Source organism: Typopeltis vanoorti, chromosome 12 (genome assembly GCF_054136105.1).
Source record: "Typopeltis vanoorti isolate ZY-2024b chromosome 12, IOZ_Tvanoo_1.0, whole genome shotgun sequence".
In the NCBI taxonomy this organism is placed as follows: Eukaryota; Metazoa; Arthropoda; class Arachnida; order Uropygi; family Thelyphonidae; genus Typopeltis; species Typopeltis vanoorti.
In genome coordinates this window covers 8205503-8224423 of record NC_143560.1, presented here as the reverse complement: position 1 = coordinate 8224423, position 18921 = coordinate 8205503, and the positions used below count along the sequence as shown (strand labels likewise).

Sequence of the window (18921 nt, the reverse complement as noted above, 5' to 3'; positions counted from 1 at the left end):
GACGAATTCACAACCTTCCAAATCCATAAGGCAAACCATATCAAAGTGGATGTGATGAATGTCCTAACACAAGGAAAGCTGCCAACAAGCAACCTCTCTCTCTCTCTAAGCGAAATATATAATGATACTTTGGGCTAATTTATATAAAAGTGATATAGATAAAATGTCTTTATTTTGGAGTAAAGGAAGGCTTTAATAATATTAATCAGTTCTCAGAAATCTGAAGAAATAAATTATAATGCATATACTCTCAGGTAAGTGCATGAAAATTAAAACATTGTTGATTTTGTTTTTTTTTTTAAACTTGATTTTTTTTCTCCTCCAAATCAGCACCCCAAAAAGTAAAGTAGTCAGTCCTACATGGACAGAGAGCTCTTGGATACAAATTTGTGTTTTAGCCGGATCAGCTGACAAATACTGGTGGAGGCAGCAGCATGTGTATATGCATGTAATGGGAGAGAGTAAATGAGAGAATGAATTTTGTTTTAATAAAGCAAAAATAACTTAGGTTTTCAATCACAAACATAATTTCAAACCTTAATATTAATTTACAAATCATAAAAGGGGGGAGAAGTCCGACCACACTTCCTCGCAGATATGTGACAAGCAATACTGAGTGGCCTATTAGTTTACATTTTTATGTAATACATGCTACTCAATTTCCTTTTGGCTCAATCTTAAAAGTAGAGGTGCTTTTATCTCCACTTTTAAATCACAAAAATAGAGACAAAAGCATTAACATTTGTAATTCAACAGAGCTTTATCTGGAGAGAGAGAGAGAGAGAGAGAAAGTGATGATCCAACAAATGATAGTACAATTAAACAACTGAATTAAGTCCTCTCCTCCATCCAAATGGATTTTGCAAACATTTTAGAAGAGTGAAGTACTTATTGTTATTTGATTTATATAGAATGAAAAGAAAAAAGTTTTTCCAATGGACAGACATATCTAGAAAATAGGCAAGGAGGAAATGCAGACTGAAAAGTGCCAAAAAAAAATTCAATAATTACATCAACATTTATGTTCTTCTGGTGCAGAATAAAAACCTCACTCCTTGTGATGCTGTAGAAGTTTATTATATGACAGCATATTATTCTCAATGTATACTTCCTACATGTGTACCCATCCCTTTTTTTTAAATGCCACAAGAGATTTATATCTATATCAAGATCTTGGAAAGAAGAGGAAGGGAAATATACATAAAAAAAAAAAAAGATGCAAAGCATATTTTTTTGACACAAAACATTAGTTGATAACACAGACACATTTTTAGTGGACATAAGTCAGTGTTACTCAGCAGTTTAAGAAGAGATTTTTAGGGCAGTTTTATATACAAAATAGTCTTTGAAAACATGTTTATTCTCTAACAAAAATGATACTGTACAAAAAACAGAACAGTATTACATTTAATATTGAAAGCTTAATCAAAACAAACATTTCACATGTACTTTTAACTGGAGCACTTTTAAGAGGGATTTAAATTTAAAACAAATTCATGTTCAAGTGAAAACTTGTAAAACTACAAACACAAATTAAAAGAGCCATCACATGTCATAATTAGTTAACTGATATTCAGTTAATGCAATCATTGTATATTCTGTTGCATCTTGATCATGTGTTATCTCATTCTGATTACCTAACAATTTTGTAATACTTATTCGAATTCTATATTTTAGAATAAAAAAATATGTTATTACTGGTATTATTTGATTTTATGGCTAAACAGTCTCAGTAGTATATTCTTAGTGATAACAATGCTTGCTACTTTTTCTATTTGGGAAATGATTTTCTCTAGCAGCAAGTGCTGATATCTCAGTGTGGTATTTCAATTAACTATGATTTTCATTTCCTTTGGGCATTTTTTTTTGTTATTAATTTTATATACCAAACCACACATGATAAATCACAATATTTGTCAGAAGTGGCAAATAGTTAAATAGAAAGAGGAAACTAATTGTATATTTCATGAACAACTGAAGGCTAGGGAAAAAAATGGGAGGTGAGGAAGGATGAAAGATTGGTCTGGTATGTTTGAAGTTTTGTATGGATGCTGACTGGAAGTTGCTTAGATGTTTACATGCATGTAAGAAAGTGAGGGAATGATGGCAGCTTGTTCAGTGGAACAGTATCCATGAAAATATCAGTAGAAAAGGCACACTGCAGAGACAAAGACATCCATGGAAAGTGATTAGGGCAAAAGAGGTCTGTTAAGCAAAATGTCTCTTCTGGATAGTATCCAGCATTTCAAGGATAATTTTTGATTCACTACTGGAAACTAGAGAACAGTAATCCAAGGTTGGCCTGGAAGTTATACAGGATGGAAATGTGCAGGAGAATTGTCTTAAACAGAAATAGACAGTTTTTTTAAATTATGGATGTAATGTGTTTATGCCAAGAAAGGCTAGAGGTGTAAGCCAGACAGAAAAGAGAAATATGATCATGAAAAGAAAAGAGGAAAGAGATAGAGCTGTTTTGGTATCACTACTGTCAAACAAGTCTTTACTTCACTGAAGATGGCAATGTAGAAGTGTTCAATAGAAGTTATGAAAAATTTTAAAGCCAGATCATCTGAGTGCTACCAGGTTAACACGTTCGCTGCCAACTACAAGTATACCCGTAGTTGGTAAACCAGCCACACAAGCCAGCTACGAGTATACTCGTATGACGCTTACCACCGGCAACGAGATTACTGTACTGACCTTGAAGTGAAAATGCTTGGCTTGTGGAGCTAGCATCAAAACTGTATTCTCATAGATGGTATATGCTCTGCACAAGCCAACTACGAGTATACCCGTATGACGCTTACCGCCGGCAACGAGAGTACCGTGCTGACCTTGAAGAAGTGAAATTGCTCGGCATACGGGAACAGACTATGCCGAAGTAGCGTGGCAGCGAACGTGTTAACAAATGAAGAGGAACATAATGTGCTTTTTATCAGCAAATAGATAAGATTTGAGGTTGGTGAGAAGTAATTAAAATATAGGAAGTCTTGTTGTGAAATCTAATTAAAAGAAACCATTCACCATGATACATACTGAACAATTACAGAGGAAGACAGCTACTCAATTGCAAAATGCAGACAAGACAAACTTGGTAAGCATGTGTCCATGCCAGATCTGATCAAATGTCCTAGATATCTAAAGTGACATACAAGTTTCTGCAAAACTTTTTATGGTTTGCCAAAAGATAGATAAGGTTGGCAGGAGAACTGCCATGTAGCAAATGAGGGCAATCTGTCTAATAGGTTATCCCCTGCCCCTTAGACTCCATACAGTCACTTTCTCACAGGTGCTCTGCTCTGTTTCTTCATTATGCATTTGCAAATACTTATATGGGTGTTACTCCATTGAATTGCCATTACCATTTCTCCATTTTCTTTTAATAAAGTAAGAACATGAGCAGCCACTGGTCAACATACATATGCAATTCAACTTCAAACATTCAATTTTTCTTTATCATCATTGTCTTCTTTCATTTTATCTATGTTCTTTGGAGCAGCTTTCCCCAAACTGTCTTCCCAATGGATATAACCACAAGCTTTTCAAGAAACTTGTTAATATATTCATTTTTTCTCCCCTCCTCAATCATTTGCTCACATAATAGCATATCTGACAGCTGATTTTATCCCTTTTTTGTAGAATGGGCTATATAAAGGTGTATTGGGGTTGGGGGAGGGGGGGGTTAGAATATCATCCAGACCTGGATAAATAACTTAAAATTCTGATATTTTTCTGGCTAAAAAAGCATGTAATGATCTGTTCTTAGCATAGATGATTTGCAATTTCCCATTCTATATGCCAAAAAAACTTGCAAATTGCATCCAAATCTCCTACCAAAACAAGAGATCTATTTAGTAGGCGTCTTGTTTTGGTAAGAGATTTGGTCCATTAAATATTTTTGGAGCAAATAAGAATAATACAAGACGGAAAGACTCACATAGAATATTTTGATATTTTATTGTGAAATTTTCACCTATAGTGCAGAAATGAAACGGCAATTAAAGAGCTAAAAAGCACTGCCAGAGTAGCTAAAAGTAAATAAAAAAAACAGTCAATATTTTCCTAACTTTTGGAGGGAAGGAAAAAAAAAAAAAAAATAATAATAAAAAAAAAAAAAAATATATACACACACACACACACACACACACACACACACACACACAGTAGAAAACTCAGTTATAACGATAACGGTTACAGCGAATTCATGTTTATAACGAACAATTTTGAAGGTATATTTGAATTACATTTGATTTAATGCATATATTTCATGTTTATTACGAATTCGTTTCACGGGAATAACGAACGAATAATACACCTTAGTCGTTCCTTTACTGACATTTCATACGTACGCATTTTCTGGTTGTGGAAAAATGTCGGGTGTCAAATGGAAAATTTTATCAGTTTCCGAAAAAGTAGAAATTATACGGAAGATGGAAAGTGGCCAATCAAAGTTGACAGTAGCAAAGAAGTATGGTTTGTCCCCATCTACAATATCAACAATTTGGAAGAATTGCGAGTTGACTCTGAAAGCTTTTGAAAACAATTTATCGAAGTGTAATAAAAGTGACGTTGATGAGGCACTTCTTTCATGGTTTAAAGTGCAAAGAACAGCTGGCTTACCAATTTTCAAAGTTCAAGCCAAAAAATTTGCTTTTCAACTTGGTTATAGCGATTTTAAATGCAACAATGGGTGGATTGATCGCTTTAAGAACAGAAACAATATTGTCTATGCAAAAGTAAGTGGCGAAGCATTGTCCTTTAACAAAAACGTTGTTTCTGATTGGATCAAGAATGTATGGCCTGACATCAAACGAAGGTATGGATACAACATTTATAATGCACACGAAGCAGGGTTTTTTTTATAATTTAACGCATGCCCAATAAAACTTTTCAATTTAAAAATGAAAAGTGCATTGGTGGAAAACTTATCAAAAATAGACTCACAGTTTTAGTTTGTGCGAACATGACCGGTAGCGATAAAAGAAAGCTTCTTCTAATTGGAAAATCGGCAAAGCCTAGATGCTTTAAAAACATAAAGAAACTTCCTGTTGATTATACAGCAAATAAGAAGGCCTGGATGACATCTTCAATTTTTGAAAATGAAATTCACAAGTGGGATAAAAATCTTTGCAGTGAAAACCGGAAAATTTTGTTATTGATAGACAACTGTCCTGCCCATCCTGTAGTGGCTAATTTAACAAACATAAAACTTGTTTTTTTGCCACCGAATGTGACATGTCTTGCAACCACTTGATCAAGGCGTAATTAGATGTTTTAATTCCCATTTTCATCGTCTGTTAGTCTTGGAACTGATAGAATGCAGAGAAAAATCCGTGGAAAATGCTTATGCTTACGACTCAAAGATCAGTGTACTTCACGCAATATGTTTAATGAGTGATGCTTGGAATTTGGTGTCATCGTCTACGATACAAAACTGTTTTAAGAAAGCCGGTCTTGTGGAATACGAGTGCAAATATGAAGAAGATGAAGAGGATAACTTACCATTATCAGCGTGGTTAAAAGCACGAAACTTGAACAATTTTGAAACGTGCGTAGAGATTGATAATTTTATAGACATTGATAATGGCGTTGCAACTTTGGGTATACCGACAGATGCTGACATCTTAAAACAAATCTCTCATACACCAGAAGAAGATAACAGTAGTAGTGACTCCGAGGAAGAAAATAGCAATGATGAGAAAATCGTTAACTGGTGTGAAGCAGAAAGTGCTTTACATATTTTAACAAGATTTATGGAATCATGATCTGTAAGTTCAGATGACACATTCAAGCATCTTAGTGGTATAAGGAACAATTTCAAATGTATGAAATATGCATCTTGTGCAAAGCAAAGCACGCTTGATGATTTTTTATGTAAAAATGTGAAGTTTTAAAAATAAATTTTTGTTCTTTATATGTATGTATGCATGCACATATGTATTTATGTTACCCAATATACCTATGCTGAGAAAAATCTGAAAACATTTTTAATTCGCTCAAATTATGCCCTTCTTGGATATAACGAATAATGATTATTACGAACAAATATATGCGGTCCCGTGGAATTCGTTATAACCGAATTCTACTATATATATGGGTGGCACTTTTCAGAATTTTCCGGATTGTTTAATTGATAATTTCATTTCTGAACTGTAGATGTTTGTGAAACATAAGCACAAATTTTACAATAAAAAAAATTTTCCATGAGAGTTCTCCTTGTATTATTCTTGTCTACTCATGGTATTCCAGTTTTAAAACAAATGAATGATATATTTTGCCAAAGTGTGCAGAATGCATGCATATGTACAAATTGCATGTATTATGAAATGTAAATTTGTGTGTGCGTGTGTGGCAATTTAGCATTTATCTAAGATAAGCTGACCATTTTAATTCTCTATCCAGCAACCAAGAAGTCAGTGAAACCAAAACTGAAATGATTCAGCAAATGTTCAGAGATCCTAAATATCAAATTCATTAAATTCCATTCAGAGATGGTACCTTTTGTAAAAATCTGTTGATCATATCTAAAGTTATATCATGAATGTCTACCACTTTTTAGCTAATGTACTACTGACATAATTTGCAAAATTCTACCATTACAACAAACAGTTTTGGTTTATCCAACAAACGAAAACTGAAACAACAATTTATTAAAATTCCAGCCAATCAGCAAAACTAATGAGTTTTGCTGATTGCCTGGAATTAATGTCAGTTTCATTTTTGTTAATAGAATTTGATCCAACTGAAACCAAAATCTTATGTAGATCGCAAATGCCAAATTCCAGTTACTTCCATCCAACCAAAGAGTTATTGTAATATAAAATTTTGGTGTATTTTGCTTCTTTGTGTCCCTACAAATGGTCAGACAGATTAAGGCAGCTTAACAAATTTTTAAATGGATTCTAAATACCAAATTTCAATAAAATTCACCCAACTAGAGTTGCAGAATAACTTGTGGATAGACACGCAAATCTAAAGGTGTTTATGCATTTTGTGAAATGCACAAAAAGGGAAATGAATAGCTAAAATCAGATGATTTTTTTTTATTTTATTTTTTTAATAATTCCAGTAGCTATGATTATCATCAGCCATTTTCTGTCCAGCTAAATGAAGGCTTCCCACAAAGTGCTCCATTCATTATGATTATGAGATGCATATTATTTCTGTCTACTGTGTGCACATTTTGGCTGGGGTAGATGAGGCAGAATTTTGTGCAGTATGAGACTAGCTAATACACTTCTGGTTGAAAAGCTTTTATAAATGCTCATATCAAGTGCAGTCAAAAGAAAGGATGTCAACAAAAATATGGGAGATTATGTGATTTATTATGTGAGATTCACCTTTCTTCAATATGGAAGATTATGTGATTTATTATGTGAGATTCACCTTTCTTCCATGTTAGTAGCTGGATCAAAACCCATGAGCAGAGTATGTTTGCATTGCCTATAATTGCATTTATTTTTTTTTATTTACACCTATTATCCCACATGCATGAACTGGCTATATACTTGCAATATGAAGACGTCTTTTCTTCAAAAGAGCACATTTTATTCTTTTGAATGCAACAAGGAAGTGAGAGTGAACAGATCAGGTGAGATGCTACTTAAGCCATTCTTATGAGTGAGCAGCATCCTAAGTGTTTTATGGAAGCAATGGTTTATTGCTTTGTAATAAAAAAAAAAAAAAATATCCAGACCTATGATTTTGTTTCAAAGTATTTTGAAGAAAATCAAACTTTCATTAGAAAAAAGATTAAATTGTCTATATCTCGATTACAGTTATTTTTATAAATTTTTAAACTGTTTTTCTATTGTGAACTTCTCATTCCAGCCTTTCACACAGAACACATATTACTTCACATTTTGTTTCAGGAACATATTCAGTTTGATATTTTCAATTAGTAATGCATGTCCAATATGAGAGAAAAGCAGCATTCCATATTTCACTACCATGAAGTCAACTGCATTTATTTTGTAAAAAAGGATAAATAATTGGCCTGAGAATATCAGCTTTAGCATAAATTATGGTTTGTGTACTGAATGAATGGTTTTGAAATAAATAAAAAAATTACTTCTGACATGTTCTGAGTGCTTATGAGTTTAAGTCTGGCTCTTCCTAAGGATTTCAGAATTATATCCACATCTCTTCAGCATGAAAAATTTGTCATGAATCTAGTGTGTTCAAAGAAATCTGAAATTAAATTTGATAGAAAAATTGCTAGTCACAAGTAAAGAGATATTTACAAATCTTTTATAAGACTTTTACAAACACCCAATGGAATATAAGCCCACAGCCTATTAGTTGGAAAGCATGTACATTATCCATTTGACCAACTAGGCCAGTCTAGTTTATAGCAGGTCACAGTGAAATCCACAAATAAACTCAAACAGGCCATATATTGATATCAAAGGAAACTGTCCTGAAATGCACAGCTCTCAGAGCCAACAACATTCTTTTCTGTTATGACAAGAAGCTATATTCCAAATTAATTCATCCTAGCTCTAAATGTTTAGGAGCTGGAATAACTTGATCAAACTCCCTGAAACACAAACAAATAATCTATATAATAACTCATTCGGTTTAGAACTTAAGTAAAATAAGTATTATTTATGATTCACTCAACTCAACATTCATACAGTATATTCTATATGAAATTTCTCTAGCCTGAATAAAACTTCTGTCAATGGAGCCATTTCCAAGAAAAGCAAAATAATACTTTTGGTTGACGACTTGGCCCATAGACATGAATTACCAATGCATAACTCCTTCATAGTCAAAGAAAACAATCATGCTGTCATATAACTGATTAATCACCATCCAGTGAAAGTCACACAAATCATATTTAGCATCTCATTATATTTGGACACTTTATACATACCCATTACATAAATATTTCTTCCTTATTTACTATAAAAGAAAGGGTATAGCATACAAACATCAGCAAAAATTTAGAACAAGGTATGATGCATCATAGCCTTGTTCTAAATCTGGTTATCAAGATCACCAGCTATTCCATATGCTGAATAATAAGCAAAAATGGTAAGTCAGCTGAATTGCAAAACAGATCAGTGTGAGAGTTTACTGATGATAAATCAGTAAGCTCTCATATCATGAACGATGCAGACACTAATAAAGGATAAGTGGATGAAATAAAATATTCTGACACTATTCCAGTATCAGAACATGAAAAGAACAGTATAAATCATACGTCACCTGATTAAAAAAACATAATTTTTAAGATATTCTAATGTGAAAATTGTACTGGGTTTCAGTCAAATCCTTTATATATAATAGTGTCCAAAAGATATGATTTTATCTGGGTATGAAATATACTGTTGACAATAAGTCAGTATTTCTTTTTATGAGTGTTTAAGTCAAGCTCAGAATGTGCATTTCTTGTTGCAAACAACTGTATATTTGGATGATATAGTCACTTTTCACTATAATAAACTTATAATGGAACCACAGGAATAGTTCTTTAATGTTTTAGAAAACCAAAAAAAGTCCTAACCAAAGAAGCTCTCATAGGCATTGTGCCTATGGAGTTTCTTTGGTTGGGACTAACATCACCACAAAAAGTTCCTGAGTGAATTTGTTATAATGGTAATGTTTGCTATAGTGAAAATCGACAAATTCCATTTCTACTAATGTTTTGCATGTATGATATGTAGAATATTATCAAAATATTAACTACCATAAACCTTGTGATCAAACTATTGGCATTTTCGACAGGAGTGTATTACAAGATAAAAGTAGAGACAACAGAGGATCCTGAAAGAACAGGGAAAAGGGGCTAATGCCTCCTTGTCAATTCCTTAGGATGATATTCACTGCACAGATCATGCACAATCAGAAGTACTGACCAATGACCTGTCAGTGCAGCCATATGAGAACCAGTTCCAGCATATTACAATAACTGCTTGCTGTAAATACTGGTTCTACAAAAGATAATGGATTAACTATTCAACTGTATATGAGACAAAATCAGACATTAATTTTACAGCTATCACATTCAGTACTCACTACAACACTATACTCTACAATTCTTCAGTATGTGGGGACTAACTTGTGTATAGCCACAGGACTTATAAAAACTTTCCTGGAAACATAAGAGGAATCATTTGAAAATGCAATGCTTTTTCTTCAAACTTTCATTAACTAAATGATTCAGCATGCCAATAGTAAAAGTCAGTTGGTGAGGCATGCACTGTGTGGTACTCAAGTTGAACATATTTGAGAGTGCAATAAACCATCATGTGAGCAGCTGGATGCTACCATAATATCTTCCTGTTTTTAAGCAAAGATTGAAATAACTCCCACCCACCCAAACATTCTTCATAAGCTCCTGAACTGAATGATGTCATATTTGAAATTGCTGCCTTCATGACATTTTTCTGCCACCTATGAAAGCAAATGTTTTCTTTGCTAAATATTATTTCATTTCTTTTAAAGGAAAAACAGACTGCTACTAAGACATGTTCTTTAGTTACATTTCTACTACTCTCATTAGAAATCCCTATCACCTGTCATCAGAAATAAAAACAGTTATTTTATAAGAAAGATTCCAGTAATTGGACCCACATGAGTTATTTTATGTTCAGCAAGAAATATTTGCAATTTATGTATAAATGTTTTATAAACTGATTAAAACTATAATGTACCATTTGGACAGTGAACTTTAGATACTTTGTTTCTAGAATACATAATTTTCTAATGCTACATTCCATTTTAATGAACAAACATCTAGCCTGATTGTGTTTAAGAAAATATACTAACGTTCTGAAGATAATCTGATATACTGATAAGGGTTCACAGAAAATTATTTGCTAATAATTCATCACAGAGAAAATTCTTCACAAGCAAACTGAAATATTGTAATGATACACACACATACAAAAAACTATTTTAGAAAATAGTTTTTCTGTATTATTTAATTAATTTAGCTTTTTTTTTTTATATAATATTTTGTATTTAACTGATCAGCGAGTTACCTAATTTTATTAAAGAAATAAAAACAAAATACTTTAGATATTACAGGTTCTGTAGTTGAGATATTAATTATTTTACTGAATTAATTCAGGAGATGAGATGCTTATTATAGGATACCAGTATTAAAATTCTTTTACATTAGTGCATAAAAATTGTGAAATTAACTGTTATAAATTCTGGCTGTTTTCATAATAAAATTATAATTAAAATTTTCTGCATTATGCCGAAAGAACTTCGTTTCAAGCTCAATGCTGGAAGGCAGTAACAGTCGAACAGAGGAAGTTGCTCAGTTTCATTTCTGAGCATTCACAGATGTGAAAAGAACATCATGAAACATTGCTAAGCAGTCAGGAGAAAAACTAGGAGTTTTTTTTTGTGTTTTCAATATATGAAGATTGAGCAGAAATTAGACAAAAAAGTAGAAATGGAAGGCTGACAACGGATATCCTTTTATGAAGAGATAGTGAAGTTTTTGTGGTCATTAATCCATATAGGATTTAATTCATTTAAAGCTGTAAGGAACTTTGTTTTTCAGTTCATATAGAATATGCTTAGTAAATGATAAGAATTTAACTTTTGTTGCTGTTATATAGAAAGCAGTTTCTGTGTTAGTCTTTCTCTTGTGTGAATGCAAGCAGGATTAAAGTTTCTGCAGAAGCAAGAGACTAAATCAAGATAATAAATGTTTACGTGACAAAGGAAGCTGTGTAGTTAAAGGGTTTTCTCATATGGTTTGGAGTTGTGATGTTAGTACATTGCACTTGCATAGTTAAATAGTAGATTTGATGTTGTATATATTTGTGTTATTTTGAAAATTAAAGAGTTTTTATTGTGATGAGGTGTGTAAAGACTCAGTCTCTTAATGAGTTAATAGGTTAACCCAGTGGTTCCCAAACTGTAACATTCCAATATTTTCACTGAAATCACTTAGCACACGTGGTTTTAAAATCAGACCATCAACGTGTTGATAAAATGATAGGAAGGACATCTAATGGACACTGTACAAGTTTGATTCTAAGATCTGAGAAATGCACAGTGAACAACAGGCTCACCTGTCCCACTAATTATGATTTGATTGTTCAAAAGATATACTTATTTAATACTTTTTACATAATTGTTTGTGAATTTGAAATACGTGTTTTATTTATTTATTTTTAACTTAACCAACCTAACCACACCAACTGTGCACTAGAACTGTTAGGTAGGCCTATGTTCTGAGTTTGGATGATATGGAAAAATCCTGATACACCAAGGGTGTCATGAACTGAAAAAGTTTGGGAAGCACTGGGTAAAGTACTTCAATTAATGAGTTAACAGGTTAATTAAAGAGATTAAGTTGCATATGAGATATCCTGGGATACAAACCTGTGTGCAAAGTTAGATTTGGAGTTTAGTTTTGACATTTTCTTTTTATTTAGAATTAAGAATTAAACCACTGAGTGTGAGGAAGTAAGTAAAAATAAATACACCAACCACATGTACATACCAGTGTATTTTGGAACCATTTTTTTTTAACATGGTAAGGAGATTATGAATGTTATTATTATTTTACAGAAATAATAGGTTAAGACTACATGTTCACCTATAAGTGGATATATTAAAATGACAGAAAAATCACATAAATTTTTCCATGATGTAAATTAGTTTAAGGCAAAAATCCCATTTCGCAATACCAATATTTCATGAAACGTAGAAATTTTGAAATTATTTTTTGATAAAAAAGTATAGGTGCATTCTTCCGAAGTGAAATGAATACGTAACTAATTCTCTTGTGAAAATAGTTCAAAAATAAAACTGTAATTAGAAATATTTGTAGTCAATATTGTTGCCCAAGTGGTTAACGTACCTCCTCTCCAACCACCCACATAGTTCATTCTCACAAAAATTAACTATGTATTTAATTTTGATATACATTTTTTTAAGTCAAAAAAGGGGTGCAAATGTAGTGTTAACCTAGCGCTGTAAAACAATAACAGAATCTCTTAGCACCTGTAGTGCGATAAGTACGATGAACCTAAAGAAATTTACTATGTAGGAAAAGTGGAGTCAGTTAAAAATACACTGGTATCCTAAAATTGAAAGCAGCTCATCTTCTGAATTATTATTATTATTATTATTTTTTTTTTTTTTAACAAAAAACAATATTGAATGGCTATAAAAAAAGACATTCTTAAATTTAGTACCCATACTTCCTAACCACCCTACCACAGTTTTGTGAAAAAATTATTATCTGATCTACAGAAGAGCCTATAGTATCTAAAAAAAGATGTAGCATTTTAAGAAATAAACAGATATCATGGAACTCGCTGATCAGTAAAATACAATATATTAAATATATTAATTACACATCATACATAATGAAAAATTATAAAAAAGCTAAATAATATAAAATTAAATAAATAATGCAGAAAGAGACCATTTCCTAAAATATTTGTTTTGCATTCGTTTTTCATATATGTATATTGTTACAATATTATTTCAATTTTCCTTGAGAAATTTTCCCTGCAGTGAATTTTTTGGCAAAAAATTTTTCCACAATGAATTGTGCAGACGCACACAATTCAGCCTTGCAGAATCTGATCGATTAGTACAAATAATTAGCTTTCATTTTTTTCCTTAAAATTCTATTGGAATGATTTTTTTGGTACGTTGATGAGACCATAGCAAAAAAAATTCAAAACAACAACCACCATACTTCAATAGCGATTACCACTGAAGGTCTGGCTAATGGTTTGGCGAGCAGCTCCTGCAGCTGCATTGGCAGCTGCAGTTTGTACATGTTCATTGCGAAGGACTCCTGTCGCAAATTCCTGTTGGGCTTTTGCAAAACTAGCGCCTGTAGTGCGATAAATACGATGAACCTAAAGAAATTTAAAATCAATCACTTTAGAAATATGAGATAGGTACAAAACTTTCAAACAATGCATCATAATATACAAATCTGAAAGGTTTTTAATTAACAAATTTCATTTACCACTACCACTTGTCTAGCACCACTGTAAAACTGTTTCAATATTAAACTACATGAAAGGTTTAACTTCAACAGATAATTTAGAACAATTTGTTTAGTACATAATTCAATACAAGAGGAAAAAAGTTTAATAAAACCAATATTTCATTAGTAATATTTCTGAAATCTTCAGAGTAAAGCAGTAATGTTACATTTAGCAATATTAGAATCCTTATGAATAAGTAACAATAACCTCCCATATTTCACAAATGGGAATGATTACTGATTAAAATCTGGTTAGACAAAGGACAATACAAGTTGTGAGAATAAATGTTTATGATTCCTCTAGTTCCAATGGTTTCCATATACAGTGAAAACACCATATCATAGGCTGACTTTCCTATGTTCATCCATTCTGATTTTCACAGATTGATCTTTCTATATAAAGAAAGGAAGTTGGTAAGAAGAAATCTGGTAAGCACTAGTATATAAGACAGAGACTGCTTGTTCTTAACTAAAGGAGGAGTCAAGATAATTCTAGAAGTGGTTTGAAAATAGTATATATTTTCTGCTGTCAAAGGAAGAGCTGATCTCTCTCTCTCTCACACACGCAAACACAAAGCAACAATTACAAAACCTGCAATGCATCAGGGTAATGGAAAAAGATTATATCGAACAATATGTTGAATGTCATCTGGGTTATAACCCCTGTTGACCATAATAGGTTCTTATGCATTTATCAGAATGCATAAGAACCTATCACGTTTGTTTGGCTCATTGATATGTACAAAAATTATTTAATGATTGACTGAACAGATATCATAAATCAGTATTCGAAATACTTGCAAAAATTTGTCCAGCCATCTGAACTGATGTGAAAAGACAAAAGTTAGTAAAACATTTTGAAATTATACAAAGCAACAACTGCTCTTGTTAGATGAAATCAAATGAAATTTGGTACTAAGATTAAATTTTGCAGAGTTGCACCCCCCATTTCAGTTTCCATTGGATTTTTATTTATTATGAAAAAAAAAAAAAAAAACGGCATATAATCCAAAACCAGCTCTGGAGTGCTATTTCATATATACAGTAGAACTCGGTTATAACGATCACGGTTACAGCGAATTCGCGTTTATAACGAATAATTTTGAAAGTATATTTGAATTACATTTGATTTAATGCATGTATTTCATGTTTATTACGAATTCGTTTCACGGGAATAACGAACCAAAATTTAAGAATATACATATTCTTAGGGCTGATCCTTTTCATCTCCTAATAAATTGTACATACTAACGAAGGTTTTTTTTAGGAAAATAGTGGACAGTTAAATTTCTTAGGAGATTAAAAGCAATTCAGTTTTTCTTAGAATCCAACTGCTCTAAAAAAAGAGTTTGCGATATTCTTCACCTGGACGTACACGTTAGTCGTTCCTTTACTGACATTTCGTACGTACACATTTTCTGGTTGTGGAAAAATGACGGGAGTCAAATGGAAAATTTTATCGGTTTCCAAAAAAGTAGACATTATACAGAAGGTGGAAAGTGGCCAATTAAATCTGACAGTAGCAAAGAAGTATGGTTTGTCCCCATCTACAATATCAACAATTTGGAAGAATCGCAAGTTGACTCTGAAAGCTTTTGAAAACAATTTATCGAAGTGTAAAAAACTTAAAAAATGTAATAAAAGTGATGTTGACGAGGCACTTCTTTTGTGGTTTATAGTGCAAAGAACCGCTGGCTTACCTATTAGGAAACCAATTTTGAAAGTTCAAGCAGAAAAATTTGCTGTTCAACTTGGTTATAGCGATTTTAAATGCAACAATGGGTGGATTGATTGCTTTAAGAACAGAAACAATATTGTCTACACAAAAGTAAGTGGTGAGGCATTGTCCGTTGACAAAAACGCTTTTTCTGACTGGATCAAGAATGTATGGCTGGATATCAAACATAGGTATTGATACAACAACATTTATAATGCAGACGAAGCAGGTTTTTTTTAAAAATTTAACGCCCGATAAAACTTTTCAATTTAAAAATGAAAAGTGCATTGGCAGAAAACTTATCAAAAATAGACTCACAGTTTTAGTTTGTGCGAACATGACTGGTAGCGATAAAAGAAAGCTTCTTGTAATTGGAAAATCGGCAAAGCCTAGATGCTTTAAGAACATAAAGAAACTCCCCGTTGATTATACAGCGAATAAGAAAGCCTGGATGACATCTTCAATTTTTGAAAATGAAATTCGCAAGTGGGATAAAAATCTTCGCAGTGAAAACCGGAAAATTTTGTTATTGATAGACAACTGTCCTGCCCATCCTGTAGTGGCTAATTTAACAAATATAAAACTTGTTTTTTTGCCACCGAATGTGACATCTGTCTTGCAACCACTTGATCAAGGCGTAATTAGATGTTTTAAATCCCATTTTCGTCATCTGTTAATCTTGGAACTGATAGAACGCAGAGAAAAATCTGTGGAAAATGCTTATGCTTACGACTCAAAGATCAGCGTACTTCACGCAATACGTTTAATGAGTGATGCTTGGAATTTGGTGTCATCGTCTACGATACAAAACTGTTTTAAGAAAGCCGGTCTTGCGGAATACGAGTGCGAATCTGAAGATGAAGAGGATAACTTACCGTTATCAGCGTGGTTAAAAGCGCGAAACTTGAACAATTTTGAAACATGTGCAGAGATTGATAATTTTATAGACATTGATAATGGCGTCGCAACTTCTGGTATATCGACAGAAGCTGACATCTTAAAACAAATCTCTCATACACCAGAAGAAGGTAATAGTAGTAGTGACTCCGAGGAAGAAAATAGCAATGATGAGAAAATCGTTACCTGGTGTGAAGCAGAAAGTGCTTTACATATTTTAACAAGATTTATGGAATTGTGATCTGTAAGTTCAGATGACACATTCTAGCATCTTAGTGGTATAAAGAACAATTTCAAACGTATGAAATATGTGTCTTGTGCAAAGCAAAGCACGCTTGATGATTTTTTATGTAAAAATGTGAAGTTTTAAAAATAAATTTTTGTTCTTTATACGTATGTATGCACATATGTATTTATGTTACCCAATATACCCATTCCGAGAAAAATCTGAAAACATTTTTAATTCACTCAAATTATGACCTTCTTGGATATAACGAATAATGGTTATTATGAACAAATATATGCGGTCCCATGGAATTCGTTATAACCGAGTTCTACTGTGTGTGTATATATATATATTTTTATTTTTTTTTGGGTTCAGTAGCATTACAGCTTTGTATAATTGTGTGATGAATGATGAAACTATATATCACTCATTATACACGGTTATGATAAACAATCTGGATAATAAGTTTAGCTGATTACCAAGATATAGCAGAACTGAGGTTAGAAGAACTATAATAGCAAGTGATTCAATGCACAGGCTGTAAAAACAGATGAGTTTTGGGATGAATGGAGTGAAGTTGACAGTAGAAAAATCTGTACAAGAGGGGCAGCCTGCAACAGGTGCTTGGAGAAATTATTAATTTGGCTGTAGGGTTTGTCGGTTTTTAAAAACCGGGTTTTAGATACTAGAATTAATTAATTATTTAATTAAAAATCTTAACATTTTGACTTGAAACCAATGTATATGTTACAAGTGAAGAATCGGAAGATGACTATGGTGAGGATTTAAATTCTCTTGATCTAGATAATGACTGTGGATTCCATATGTTGTCTGACAATTACAAATAATCGATTTCCAAATTAGAAAAATTTTGCAAATTTTTTTAGAAAATCTCCCATAAAAGATGGCATCCTTCAGAATTATGTAAAACAAGAAAAATGAAAGGAATTAAGTCTGATTCTTGACTGCCAAACGAGATGGAATAGTTTAGAGGCCACAATTGAAAGATTTATAACATTAAAAGAATGCTGTTTTAGCTTTGAACGATATTGGTGTTTCTTAAAGTGTTGGGACCAATACATCCAGCAGCTGAGGTCTTAGGGTGGCGAGATGCCAATTTATTAACAAGTGAAGGCATATTTGAATTTCTGTTAAATGAACTAAAAAATTTAAAGACTGAAATTAGTTCCAAATTATTAAATGCTTTAGAAGTATGAATTCAAGAAAGAAGACAAGTTTGGATTGGATCAGGGCGAGCTAAAAATAGCTCACAAATCTCTCCCATCACTGCTCCCAAAACAGATTTCCACTAGCCTCAAAACTCAATATTATTAAGTTATCTGGAAAAATATTGTCTAGAATATATCGGAAAAACTATTAATTAGGGCAATGCTCTGGAAGAAGCCATGAAAAAATCAATTCATAGATTTCTTGAGGAACCTGAAGAAATAATATCAAATTCGAAGACACTGAATGCCAAATTTTCAGTATTTTAGGCAACCAATAAAAGAACAAAGAATTTAGATTTATTATTTGATGTTCTGAAAACAATAAAACGAAGTTCAGTAGCCAGTGAGAGAGTATTTTCTCTTTCAGGCAATTCTGTATCTAGAATAACAAGATTAAGTAATCATTCAGTGGACATTTTGTTTTTTGAAATCATATTTCCTGAAGAAAAATACTATATGAAATTTATAATTTATATTTTGAATGGATTTTAGTTTAGTTTTTTTTAATTTATTTATTTGGTTTTGTATGGAGTATATTTTATTTTATATTTTTGTAGTTCTATAAATATTGAATAAACTGAAAAATTTTAAACTAACTAAATATTTTTACTGTTTTAATTATATATATTTTTTTAATTCGAAAACCGTTTTTTTCAAAAGTCGGTTTTTGTATAAACCCTATTTGGCTGAGACCTAAACAAACACAGAAAGTGAAACTAGATCATCATTGGGGAAATTGTGAGCATGTGGGTGTGTGTGTATGTGGTATGTAGCTATGTTATGCAAACATAACAATGATATGAATGTCATTGAGCATGGTTATGAATATGGTGAAAGGGTGGAGATTTATGCTTTGGGTTCAGACTTT

General features: G+C 32.2%; 1 protein-coding gene across 2 annotated transcripts in view; it reads right to left on the bottom strand.

Annotated features, from left to right (window-relative positions):
* LOC150100565 (secretory carrier-associated membrane protein 1-like) overlaps nt 1-18921 on the bottom strand; it is a 138618-nt gene that overhangs the window by 20844 nt on the left and 98853 nt on the right. Inside the window, exon 9 of one of the 2 annotated variants that reach the window (XM_090402138.1) lies at nt 13685-13850. In XM_090402138.1, coding sequence (XP_090258264.1) covers nt 13686-13850 — 165 coding nt within the window. In that variant the 3' untranslated portion in view covers nt 13685. The remainder of the gene's footprint in view (nt 1-13684; nt 13851-18921) is intronic. The other variant, XM_090402139.1, reaches the window with a different exon arrangement.